Consider the following 13,929-nt stretch of genomic DNA (forward strand, 5'->3'; position numbering starts at 1 on the left):
TGGCACGGCTTCCGTTCAGAGGGAAATATAACACCACACACACACACACACACACACACACACACACACACACACACACACACACACACACACACACACACACACACACACACACACACAAACACGAACACACACATGATGGTGATATCCATGTGACAGAGGAGAGTCCTGGAAGTGTAAAGCTGATGACTAAATTACAGGGCAACTGAGGTGTCAGATAAGAAATTATCTGAGAGGGCTTTTCATTTCTGTCAACTAAACGAGCTTTTTTAATTCTGGGGGAATAGAGGCTCAGATTACATGTAATCATATCTATCAAAAGAATAAATGGAAGCATGCCGTAGAGACAAAGTGCATTGAAAAGTTTAAATGTCCCAACACTGGATGATTTTAATATGCTTAGAATAAGAACATCTCTAAATGGTCACTTTTTATCAACTTAAGAACTTTCAGCAGAAAAAGCAGAAAACCTCAGAGTTGAATACACAGATGATCAATTTGAACATACTGTTCTAAAATATAGATACATATCCATACTTTAAAATAACACAGTTATGTAAACTTACAATTTACTGAGAAACATGAGCTTCATTTTCAGATGACAGTAACGTTTTTAAATGAACTTACTGTACTTTTTAACTAAAAATAAATCTGACTTGCCCCCTGTAAAATGGGATAAATTGCAATCCCTATTCTTGCTACGGACCCCCTGCAGTGCCCTATATTACCCCTAGGGTAGGGAAACACTTCACTAGGACAATTTACTGTGGGACGGAGAGTACGAAATGAAATGTCAAATTACCTCATGTAGCATTAAAGCGCTTCGGTCAGTAGCAAAGTATAGAGCAACACATCTTTCTGTGTGTCTATGTGTTTCACATATCTCGAGAATCTTTCATCTGATCTATTTTACCGTTGGAAGTTGTATTGCTTGGGACACAAGGGAGTGATGTACCGAATGTGGTGCTAGTTAGAAGCAAATCCCCTTTTTACTGGATTATGTTGGTCCAGATCATTGTTTGTCCAAATTTGCTGCACATTCAACACATTTTAAGGAATCATTGCCAAACATGCAGAGCACCTCGAGACAGAGGCACAAAACAAACCTTTGGGATTTTCCATAAAGTTTTCCCATGGCCCTCAAAGGTAGCTGAAATGCTGCAGGCAGGGCTAACATTATAAAACAATCATAACTATTAAACATTTTTCTTCTATTGTGACCACATCAGGCTGCACAACAAGGGGTTAACCATGTAACTCACTGACAATAACCCGGACTGCACATGAAGCCTGCTCTTTTGCACAATAACTTTGACTGCACTTTTCTTCTGTACACATACATGTGTATATTTTTAACAATACAGACTTCAAATGTATGTACTATGCCCACATCACTTATTATTCTCTCTTCTAACAGTTTGTTTTAAAACCGTTACGTATCTGTACATATTTTTTTACAATTTCCATTTAAATGTGTGTTAGATATCCCTGTGTGAGTCTGTACTGTTTTTCATCTTCTCTGTTGCTGCATAAACGCTTGAATTTCCCCACGGGGTTTAATAAAGGTACATCTTATATTATCTGATGCACGTGTAGATATTACATACAAATACCACTGCTGTAAAAGTGTTATCTAACTAAAGAAGGGAATTCCTGTTTGTCATCAATTTATGTGTGACTGTCCTTGGCCATCCAATCAACTTCACACCTGCCAAGTGTTTTGCAGAAGACTCGTGGAAAGGACAGTGATGAGTGTGAATTCAATCAGAGAAGCAGTTCTCCACAACTAAAACATGAAAACAAGTTGGATGAAAATTTTAATCAATTATCAAATGTCATACAATCAATCACGACAGAAGTGTGTACACAATTTATGTTGGTAAATAAAGTTGCTGTGTCAATACATATACAGGAAATGGTCTGAGAATGAGCGAAGCCATGTGTGTTCTCTCTTTGGTTTTGTAATTGAGCTCCTCCCTGACAAGCTACCCTCCTCCATCATGGAGCTGACACTCGTCTGCTTCTCATTTAGTCCCCCCTTTCCACTAATCTCTTTCTGTCTCTTTTTGCCTTTCTTAGGTTTGGTTTACCCTTTATATATTTGTGTGTTACTTTGTGTGCTGATATGTGTATGTCAGGCTTAGCAAACAGTCTGGCGCCATCAGCTCATCAGCATGCAGGGGTATTGCACACAGCTCACACACCCAGAAACAACCTTGAACAATGAAACTTACACAGTAATTCCTGTGGTTTCAACCTCACGTCCTCAGATATTACTTTTCCACCATGCCTACGGTTGGTCCCCGAGTGGATGTTCAGTATTTGAACCAAACCCTAACGTGTTCTAAGTGTCCATGACTGGAAAATAGTTTGTTTGTGGCAAGAAAAACAGCTTTGTTGAGGCCTCTTAGATCTGATACCTTGTTGCAATGTAATGGCAGCTTAATCAAAATGAGCATGTTTCACCAGTGGGGCTCAATATAAATATGCATATGTACACACAGTGGAGGTGGTTGGGTAAGCTGGATGGATTAAGTGTGGGACAGGAAGGAAGGAAAGATACATATTTGTTTAACAGGAAGCATGGCAGTTTCTCCACACAAAGGAAACCACAAACACAACGCTTCGGGTGACAAGAAATTATCCATGATAAAGGAGTTCGCTCAAGCAAAAACAAAAATCTTGATTGACATTTATGTCAAGAACCAAGGGAGGGCAGAGAGTTAAGGTGGTCTCAGTTAGGATGAAAGGAATGTTCTTAAACTGATTACATTTCTAAAAGATCAATACTCAAATAACCTAGAAAAATTTAAACCTTCAATTTCTTTTTAATGACTGTCTCTAAACTCTAAAACTCAAGCAGAGTCAAGCATGTTGCATTGGCTGCTGCTAAACCAGCTGCTGATGCTACAACTCATTTTCTGGACTGGGTTAACTTTTGCTTGCAAGTTAGCAGCTAACGCTAAAATTAACCTCGTCCACAGCTGGCTCCCATTAGCCTGCATTGACACTGAGAGCCTGTACTTCAACTGGGTCTCTCTGTATCACACACACACACACACACACACACACACACACACACACACACACACACACACACACACACACACACACACACACACACACACACACACACACACACACACACACAATATCCAGTTGCAAAGTTTAACCTGGCTGTGCTATCCTTATGGTTTGGCACTGTCTGTGTTTGGAAATGAAGGCGGTAAGGTGGAGGAATGGAGGGGGGGAGGGGGGGGGCGAAAATGAGGGAGGATAGAGGCGAGCAAAGGAGGGGAGAATCAAGCGAAGGAGTGGGGGATGTACTATGGTAACAAGGATATAAGATAAAAAAGCATAACGAATATAAAGGGGGAAGAATGGAGAGAGGGGGAGACAATAATATGGATGTTAATAAAAAAATACCACGAGAATCCAAATACACAAGCAAAAGAAGGGAAGCTGAACGAAATTTGTGTGGTTTAGCTGTGACAGTAATTAAGAGAAGAAGTAGCAACGTACACAGATCTCTGCCATGGCCTGACAGTTGTTGTCTACAGGGAGGTCCAGCGGGATGGAGTGTGTGTGTGTGTGTGTGTGTGTGTGTGTGTGTGTGTGTGTGTGTGTGTGTGTGTGTGTGTGTCTGTGTGTGTGTGTGTGTGTGTGTGTGTGTGTGTGTGTGTGTGTGTGTGTGTGTGTGTGTGTGTGTGTGTGAAATTGAAGCTGGAATCCATTTTGAGAAACATAGCAGAATATGAACACATTTGCACTATCACACGGAAAGCCTCTGCACTGGAGCGACTTAATAAAGTTGTACACTTTCTTCTAAACAATATTTTTTTGCCTGTCCCTTCTATCCTTTATCCATGTAAAAGAAAATTCTGAAACTGTGTAGTTTTAGTTTCTTTTTAGTCCAGCTTCGTGAAAAAGAGCGTTTCATATCTGGGGAAACGTGTTGAGAATCGCTGCTGCCCTAACAGAACCACTGTGAAACTGCTTTACGTTGACGACTCCTAACCTCATTAAAACTTCATAGTTCTGTGAGCACCATTAAGGTGATGAAGAACAAAGTATTCAGTTGCACACACACACATACACACACACAAACACACACACATATTCACACTCGCTGCTATATACATGCATACTGCCTCCTTCTCATGGCTGCCAAACACACTACACCAGAAAACCCCTAAAATGCCCATCAACACACACATACTTTTCCAAACCATCATGGCACTTGTGTTGAATAATTAACGGTGTGATATTAGTCCGTCAGCCTTGGGGCATGGAGGTCCATCGATTCCCCAGAATGCATTTTTAATGAGCCGCCAGCCGGCATTCATTTCAGCTGGCCACTGTCCGTGGAGGGCCTTCTGATACACACACACCAACACACACAAAGTCCAGGCTTAGTGCCAGGGGAGACAATTAACATACACATAAACACAGCAGCAGCAGCACCACAGCACTGTTCAGTGGATATCACCTTGACAACAGCTGCAGACACATCTTCGGAGCTCTTTAAGTTGTTTCACTTTGATCTTGATTTAGCACGAGCAACTTACCAAGAAGCTCTGCAGGGATTTCACCGGTGTGATTGGGATCACCATATTTCAGAGTATGTTTGATGGATAACAAGAAACAAGGCAGAGACCAAAAATTAACCAGCACTCTCTGGTTTAACAGCTCAACTTTGCACCACAGGGAGCTGATTACAAACGGATCCCTTTATGTTGTATTTCTGGACCTGAGTACAAGGGGCCAATCTCTGGAGCAGAAACATTTAGCTTTTGTGGAAGTGCCAAAAACTAAAGTTTCTTGAATTGCCATCTGAGGCAGGCTACAAAAAGGATCAGTAGTAGTAGTAGTATCACTAGTATATCAAAATATCCCATTTTATAACAAAAATAAAAATGCCCTAACATTTATGTATTAAAGCCTGTCCGTCACAAGGTTTCTTATCTTTTTCCCTTTATTGATGAGTTTATCTGAACTCTAAATATGATTGATTTAATAGATGTTTACAGCCTGGAAAAAAATATATAGCTAATTCCTCACTGTACAGGTAGTTCACTTTGTTATAATAACTCACCTGATTGTTTTAATTGAAATACGGCTTGAAGTTAACAAACACATTGACATGTTCATGAGGGCGAAACTCAACATGGGTAATACATTCTCATTCATTTTTTTTGTCTCAGTTGGGAAGCAGACTGTCATTTTCATTTCATAAAATAAAAGAGGAACAGAAAGCCAAAGAGCAGACAGAGAAATATGTGTTTTTGTTCTTCTAAATGCTGTCATGTGTTTAAACAAAGTTGGATGAATCAAGCACCCATGACTAAAGCCATGAGCAAAACTGCTGAGACAAATCCAATCTCTGTGCTGCAACTCCCAGCGTATGACCATTGCAACAGGTGAAGAGCAACAGAGAGATGTGTGTGTGTGTGTGTGTGTGTGTGTGTGTGTGTGTGTGTGTGTGTGTGTGTGTGTGTGTGTGTGTGTGTGTGAGAGAGAGAGAGAGAGAGAGAGGGAGAGAGAGAGTGTGTGTGTGTGTGTGTGTGTGTGTGTGTGTGTGCTTATCTTGCACTTGTCCTACCTTTCCCGTCTCTCTCTCGAAGTCGACATACTCCCTTGCAGGAACCTGCCTCTGATCTCCGTGCAGGTTGGCTGGAAAGAACTGTAGAGAGAGGTTGGTACCTGTAGCTACAAATGCCTGGAGAGGGAGATAGAAAAAATAAAATAATATCAGAAAAAAGGAAAGTACAAAGACCAGGTTCCATAAAGCTGCATTAAGTGGTATATGACCGTTATGGGGTAGAACAATTCCAATATAAACACTCACAAACACAGCCCTGATATACTATTGGTTTTTCAATTTATTTTGGCTAACGTGCCCACACATACATCAGACACAAGTCACTTTCATTACATTAGAGTTTTTTGTTCTCTTTTGGTGTTTTAGGCTCTGGTCATCTCACGCCTTGACTACTGTAACTCCCTCCTGGCTGGTCTACCTGCAAATTCCATCAGACCTCCACTGCTAATTCAGAATCCTGCAGCCCGTCTTGTCTTCAACCTCCTAAAGTTCTCCCACAGTACACCTCTACTTTGCTCCATTTACTGGCTGCCACTGGCTGCTCGAATCCGCTTCAAGATACTACTCCCGAGCTGTGAAGAGATCCGCCCCTTCCTACATCCAGTCCTTAGTTAAACCATACACTCATACATGCACTTTGTTCGGTGTCAGCCAATCAGCTTGCTAATCCATCGCTGTGAGTGGGACACTTGTAACTAATTTACCAGCACTTATAACGGTATGAATTGCTTGAAGTGAATATATCTGCTCTTTCCTTGTTGTTCAGTGTTTTACTCTTTATGTCTTTTGCAGTTATTGTGAGTAGCTTTGGATAAAAGCGTCAGCCAAATGTAATCAAGACAGGTTTAGCTAAGTCTCTTCAGCTGCTTAGACCATGCACCTTTAGCTCTCGTTCTTTTATTGTGCTCAGAAACAGATGCTCTGCTTTATGGTCGCTGATGAAAGCTGTGACAGTCAAATACAGTTTATGCACAGCTGGAGAACCAAAACAATGGATGGAGAGAGGCTAAAAGCGCCATATAAAGCTGAGAGTGGGGTTTGATTTATTGTGTTCAGCACTATGAATCGCTCTCTATACATGAATCTCCAACTGAGTTTACTATAACAAGGAATATTAAGCAGCAATGTGTTTTGATAAGCATTCTTTTAAGGGCTTGTTTTTATCATTCATTAAACTGCTAATTATTTTCTAAATGGTTTAGTTCATAACATTTCAGAAAATATACATCAAAGTTTAAAAAAATGTCATTTATAACTAAATAATTTTAGCTTTTTGAAAATATTCAAAACATATATTTTTCCTTTTATCGTTTTTTAGATAAAAAACACAAATAATGATCACACTGCTGTGTTTCCTTGACATTATGTTTTTATATTTTGTTTTTGTCACGATTAATATTTTAGAAGCCTATATGCCAGGTTTTCAAATATTTTAGCAGAAATTCAGTACATTGAATTCATTTAAATGTTTTATTTGGGTCTGAAACTAGAACAGTTAAACATTTCGATAGATCAACGTTGTTATTTCTTTCCTTTCTTTAACCCATTCATTCTTCCTTTCTCTGCTTATTTTGTCCGACCACTTTCTTCTCAAACAGAGTGCAAAAGCACTGGCATGCTCTTCACACACACACACACACACACACACACACACACACACACACACACACACACACACACACACACACACACACACACACACACACACACACACACACACACACACACACATAATCACATCATAGTGTAGCTTTCCTCGTTTTTTGATTTTTGTAAAATGACTTCTTGCTCTAATGGGAGACATTCCCATAAAGATAAACACACACACACACACACACACACACACACACACACACACACATACACACACACACACACACACACACTTAGAGAAAAACAAATAAAATGAAAATCAATAGAATGCATTTCCCTGTTGCAGTCAGAAGGCAATAAATTACATCGAGGCAGAACATCAAGTTAAAAATGTCTGTTTTGTATGCGTATCTGTGTGTGTGTGTGTGTGTGTGTGTGTGTGTGTGTGTGTGTGTGTGTGTGTGTGTGTGTGTGTGTGTGTGTGTATGTGTGTGTGTGTGTGTGTGTGTGTGTGTGTGTGTGTGTGTGTGTGTGTGAGTGTGTGTGTGTGTGTGTGTGTGTGTGTGTGTGTGTGTGTGTGTGTGTGTGTGTGTGTGTGTGATGTGTTGTCTTTGCTGAGATGGATCAATACTAATGGCATTAGGGCTGCAACTAAGCTGGAAGCGTATGAATTATGCACCCTGTCGAATCTGTGAGAGAACAAGAGAAAAAGTGAATGAAAGAGAAAAAGGACGGAACAACAGAGAGAGAAAGAAAGAGGAATAAAGGAGGAGAACACTTGAATATGTGTGTACATGGACACACACAAAGAGAAAAGTCCCTCAAATATATACACACACACTCACAGAAACAAGAGCTCAATGAACACACTAGTCATCATTTGTGCTGTATTTGAAGTATTGGATTACAACCATCTGATACTCATTTGCTGCCTACTACTGCTGTGGGAGGGGGAAAAAAGAGAGAAAGGGCGGCAGAGGGACAACAGAGATGGAGGGAAACTGACAAGAAAAAGCATGAAGAGGGAAACATTTAGGAAATGAGAAATAGGGACAAAAATGAAGGGGAGAAGGTAAAAGCAGAGAGAGGAACTTAATGTAAGGTATAGAATTGAGACAACGATGAACAGGGCAATGGAAAACAGGAAGTGAACAGACATAAAGAGAGGGATGGCATAAGGGAGGAGGGGGGAGACCAGGGCAGCATTGGAATCAATAATAGTTGGGAAAGCGACTCATCTCTAATGAGCTGAGCTCAAGATAATTTACTTTGAATTATTGTTCCATTTATCAGATCAATCTTGAACTGTTTAGAGTCGCCCTGTGATTCAAGCGATGTGTGTGTGTGGTGTGTGTGGTGTGTGTGTGTGTGTGTGTGTGTGTGTGTGTGTGTGTGTGTGTGTGTGTGTGTGTGTGTGTGTGTGTGTGTATGTATCTTGTGTTTGCACACATTGGGGAGATAAAAAGCTCAGCTAACATGAAATGAGGTTAAAACAATTGTTTTTCTTGTTTCAATATTGTATCCTTATATGTTAAAACATTCAGAATGCAGAGTTTTTTTATTTTATTTTTGCCAATAAATCAAATGTGTTAATAGTTCATAATCAAACTTTGACGACAAAACCATGAAATGTAAAATGTTTTTTTATTTGAATAACATCTAACTTCTTCCATTTAAAATGAATGTCCATTCTCAGTGCATATACACTGGAGACTTTCCATATCACGTGTATAAATTCCCTTTTGAAACATGGCTTCGAAACTAGTTTTGATGTCATAACATACACATCTTTAAGTTAGGGTTAAGTTAACCTGAGGCCGCTGTAAAATGTTCAAACAGGTTTGATATTTAGCCAACGGACCAGACTGGTATACAAAATGTAACACTAGGTGTCCCACTTGATTCAACAGCCCATCCACCAAAAATTGGTGGTGCCGTGTGTCGCTAAAATAAGATTAGATGGTCTTGCTTAAGCGTCAGTCCACCTTAAGCGAGCCAGGGCTGTTGTCGCCAGCTTAAGAGCTAACCAACTTCAGAGCTAACCAACTTCACTATAAACAGCAGGTGGAAACCAAAGCTCAGGAGTTGAGCTTAGGTTGTGAGTAACTGAAGCATTTATTTACCAACAAATATACAGGATGGCCACCAGGCTTTGACCAAAATGCTTTCTTGCCTAATCACTCCAGAACACGATGTCTTCCTCTCGCCCAACTCTAATGAAATTTGACCTCCGTCATGTTGCCGGCCTCAGCATGGCAGTAAATTAGGCCAACGCCCGGCCTTTCAGACACTAGCGGCTTTGTTAGTTTGTTAATACACAAACGTTATAAACTCTTTTTATCATGTTTTCATATTGCATTTTAAAACTGCAATACAAGTTGCATAAAGGCACTATGACGCTTTCAGCATGTTTCTGATGTAGGCTACTTTTTCATTTGCCACAACTGCGGGATCAACCGTTTGCATAAAATCAATCCTATAGAGATAATAATGGACCTGATCTGCAAAACCAGAAATCGACCCATCTACAGGTTTACTGTGAGAAACGTTCCCTCTTTAGAAGGTGAATGTAAAAATGGACTTCAAGGGGTCAAAATCTGGATATGCATCCTTATGCATCCATGTGAAGAAACAACAAACAAATCACTGTATTGACTGAAGAAGGATTTAAACATTAACAAGTCAGTATTATACTAGATGGTATTTAGAGTTTTTGTTTTCTGCTCCATCTCCTCTAAAGAAAGCAGTCTTTGACAGCACGTTCAGGTCTCATTGTGCAGGGTAGTCGTTCACACTGACCATGAAAATAGCAGAGCGTCTGGCCGATAGATAAATCAGCAACATGATGTCACAGCTGCCGTCAAACCATTTAAACCGGGGCCATCAATTTTCACAGAAGAGGCTTATAAATACAGTGAGGACAGACAGACGGACGGACGCACCGTGTCCCACTAAAATATGGTAAAACTAGATGTAGCCCCCCCCCCCCTCCTGTGATGATGACAGCATGTTTGGGAAAATACCTCGAGGATGACTAAGACAGCAGAAGTCGCCCCCATGTTTGTGTCGTTAGCCTGAAGGCTCTGCGTTTAACTTCAATAGAGAGTTCTAAGCAGGCCACACAGAGTAATTAAATAACCTGAGTGTTAACATGTCTCAACTTGCTCTTGAGTTATAAACTGCACATCAAAATGCTACACACTGATTGTTTGAAAGGAAAAAAAAAGGTCAGATGGGTGCACTTGTGGAGGAAACAAAGCTCACCACTGCAGAGAAGTGGAGACAGAAAAAACATGCAGATGTGTTGAGGTACTTACTTACTTAATGATCTTGACAAATGTGATGCATTGTTGTAGAGTAAACAATCTACAATACCAAATGGTGCTAACTTCTGCATGAGTATTAATAAACCAGAAGTACAATATAGAAAAACATACACAATTTTGCCTGCGTAACCTACTGAATATTGTTTCACTTTTAATAACAGGACTTTAACTTCTAATGAATCACATTTTAAACAGTGGTTTTCACATTGGAAAAAAGAGCTCACATCAGCCCATTTGCTTTTGAGAGCTTCAAATTGAAAATCTGATCCGAGGCATTCAAAGACGCGGCTGGAGAAGTGTGGTCTTGAAATGGAGGGAGACAATGTTGCCACAAACTATCTCTCACTGCAACAACTATGCGATGGCTGTTCCTTTGTGGATGAAAACAAAGAAACACTGCAGATTTCTATTCCAACACTACACCTCAACTGGGGACAGATCTTCGACCAAAATCACAGCAAAAACAGCTCGAGTCCAACAAAGGTAGGACTCTGATTAATTATTATTTTTAATATTGATTCAACTGCGATTATTTCATTCAATAAAAGTGAAAAAATGCTTTTCACAACTTCAAAGTTCAAACCTGATCTTATTTAGTTATTTTAGACAAAACAACTCAAATAAATGTAGTTTACGGTCATATCACACAAAGAAAGGAAGCATATCTTCACAATTAAGAAGCTGAAACCAGAGTGATATCTGTGTCAGAATATTTGCTACTGGGCTAAATTGCATTCCTAAGCATCATAAAGTTGTTTCTATCCTACTGTTCACTTACTGTATATCCAAAATTAGACATGACAGGTAATGTTTATGATATGGTGCACAATTTTAGACACAAAATTACAGCCCTAGGAGTGTTGTAAACCATAAAGTGCCTGTTTGTTAACGTGTGTTAATGTGTGCTGAGGCGATGATGGCAGCCGCATAATGTAGAGGAAGCAAGTCTGGGTCTGCATGTCTGATAACACGTCTACTTCCTTTTCACATCAAAACATTAGCACACAGACACACACAGTGTACCATGTGTACTGTGCACTGCACTGCTGCACATAGTGTTCTCATAATAAGACGTAATGTGTGTTTTACATTGGAGACAGCCAGTTTAATACTTGCTGCTGAAGATTTGAGTTTATTTCATGTGTCATAACTGAGTTGTGCCTGTGTGTTTTTAATTGATGGATTCATCACATTTTTTTTTAAATAATAAAATTACACATTTAGTTTTCTACTCACTATTTCTGATCGTCCATCCCTGCAAGCGTTCTGGAAGCGAGCTTGTCTCTCCTCGTGGGGCCGGTCCCTGAACCCAGTGTATTTAATCTACAATGAAAAGAAGAAAAAAAAACCTTAAACACAACAAATACATTTATTTTAGTTTACTTCAGGTGTTTGATTTGGGGTACAAAACATTCCAAATAGATAGGGATGTTTGGCCTTGAATGACGATGCTCATTACCAGCAGTAGGCTGCAGTTTACAGATAAGCCACAGGAATTTGATTTAAGGAACCATTCTTTGTCTCTGCTCTTCTTGAAAAAGATAGATACAAATATGTCCAATTTAAGATGAGATAAATGAGATTACTATTTTAGGTATTAATAAAATTAAAGATCAAAAGATGAATGAGTTAAAAAGTAAAGCAAAAATCAATTTCATTAGTTCAGAGGGAGATAAACGACTTATTGCTTGTTTGTATTAAACAATTCTAGTTTGGGGATTGTATACATCTGCAGTGATGATGTACCACTGAAGTAATTCAATAATATATGTATAAAATGTAAATAATTCGACAAGCCATCATGCCTCTTCTTCTCGGTCTGTATTTCCGCCGTGTAACAGAATGGAGCCAGTGTAGGAGGAACAGACTCACCTCACACTCCCTGCTTAACTTGCGGAAAAACTCCTCATTCTCAAACTTGCTCCTCTGGTCCGGGACTACCCGCGGCATCTTCACCAACACTTTCTCTTGAGTTTCAATTTTTAGCCAAATTTCGTTTTATTATCCCGCACAGTAAAACTTCAACTGCTAGTCTTGCCGTCCGTCCCTCACTCACTTCTCTTCCGTGTTTTTTGTTCCTTCTCTGTGCAGCAATGTGCTCTCTGTTCCCTGACTGCTGCTAATGCTTTTATTATGATGGTCTGAGACTGACTGCGGCTCCTGCGCGCTCCAGGGTCGCCTCTGGCTCCAAGTGGCTCTTTCTGGGTGACCCAGCGCGAGAGATAAAGCTCAGTTTGACCGTGTGGCTCTGTCTCCCTCCCTCTCTTCCTCTGTGTCTCTCCACCTCTCTCTCTCTCTTTCTTCACGAGCGTGTGATCTCGAGTGGCATCGACGCGCGCGCTCTGTCTGCTCTACCTGCAACTTTCAAGTGCCCACGCCCCCGTGGGCCTGTCGATTATTTACGCATCAATCAATTTTTGACACTAATAGGCCTAATGTATAAATACATATATTCCTTAAAGTGACGTATTAAATTAAACAACGAAATGGCACAGATATGCATGTGCTTTGTTTGCAGCTGTAGAAGTATCTGTTCACATTTGTAGCCATTAAAGTCTAAAGTTGCAGCCAACAAACACATATCTTCACGTATTTTAGCTAATACCAATGCCTCACAATTCTGGCTAAAACTTAATAAAAAAAAAAAAGGAATCACCCTAAACAAAAATTTAAAAATATAACGTAACACCACTAGATCATGTTTGCTACAGTTCATTTTTATAGCTGTTGTTGATATGGCAACAAAGCTCTGTAATCTATTTTTCATGTCACACTTTTAACACTTCAGAAGAGGCTCGTCTTAAAGCACAGTTGCCAAAAGTCAGAATTTCGACAATTTCTAAAGTACGTGAAGGCATCAACAGTCTACTTCCTGGCTCCATCGAGTCGCTCTTGTGACTGTACACCCAAAATACCGCCCCCTCCTCGTCCTCCACCCCCCATTCACAATAATAATACTACTACACACGCTACTCGGAGCTGCCACTGCGCATGCGTGATATTGACCGCAGAAACTTTATGGGATCCTTATGTGAGGAGTGAAATAAAGAGGGAAGTGCGTTAAGACGAGGGGGAGGACAGACTATGTTTGTGTTTCACTGATTAACTAAATCCTGTAGTGATCCTAAAAATCCCCCAGAATGTGTTTGGAGATTTGGAGAAGATGATTATGTTGTGTAAGTTTAGGAATGTCTCAAGTAGATGTGTTAATGTTGTAAGTAGAGCAATAACACAACATCTTACATTTATAAGACATTTGGTGTTTTTTCGATTACTTTATAAGAAATAAGTAGCTAAATAAACTCCATCCTGCCATGTTGGAAATGGTAATGGTTTTATTGTCTGTTTTTAAAACACTCCGGGTCTTTTACAAAAAGACATTGAACTCCATTAATGCTTTAAATCTGA

The 13,929-nt window shown here is 39.9% G+C and overlaps 1 protein-coding gene across 4 annotated transcripts in view; it reads right to left on the bottom strand.

Moving 5' to 3' along the window:
• The window catches only part of cbfb (core-binding factor subunit beta), a 32,760-nt gene extending 19,912 nt beyond the window's left edge, over window positions 1–12,848 (bottom strand). For all 4 annotated transcript variants that reach the window (XM_063897016.1, XM_063897007.1, XM_063897034.1 and 1 more), the window contains exons 1-3: window positions 12,394–12,848; window positions 11,758–11,844; window positions 5,603–5,719 (exon numbers count right to left, since the gene is read on the bottom strand). In XM_063897016.1, coding sequence (XP_063753086.1) covers window positions 5,603–5,719; window positions 11,758–11,844; window positions 12,394–12,471 — 282 coding nt within the window. In that variant the 5' untranslated portion in view covers window positions 12,472–12,848. The remainder of the gene's footprint in view (window positions 1–5,602; window positions 5,720–11,757; window positions 11,845–12,393) is intronic.
• Window positions 12,849–13,929: the final 1,081 nt, after the last annotated feature.

Source organism: Eleginops maclovinus, chromosome 2 (genome assembly GCF_036324505.1).
Source record: "Eleginops maclovinus isolate JMC-PN-2008 ecotype Puerto Natales chromosome 2, JC_Emac_rtc_rv5, whole genome shotgun sequence".
In the NCBI taxonomy this organism is placed as follows: Eukaryota; Metazoa; Chordata; class Actinopteri; order Perciformes; family Eleginopidae; genus Eleginops; species Eleginops maclovinus.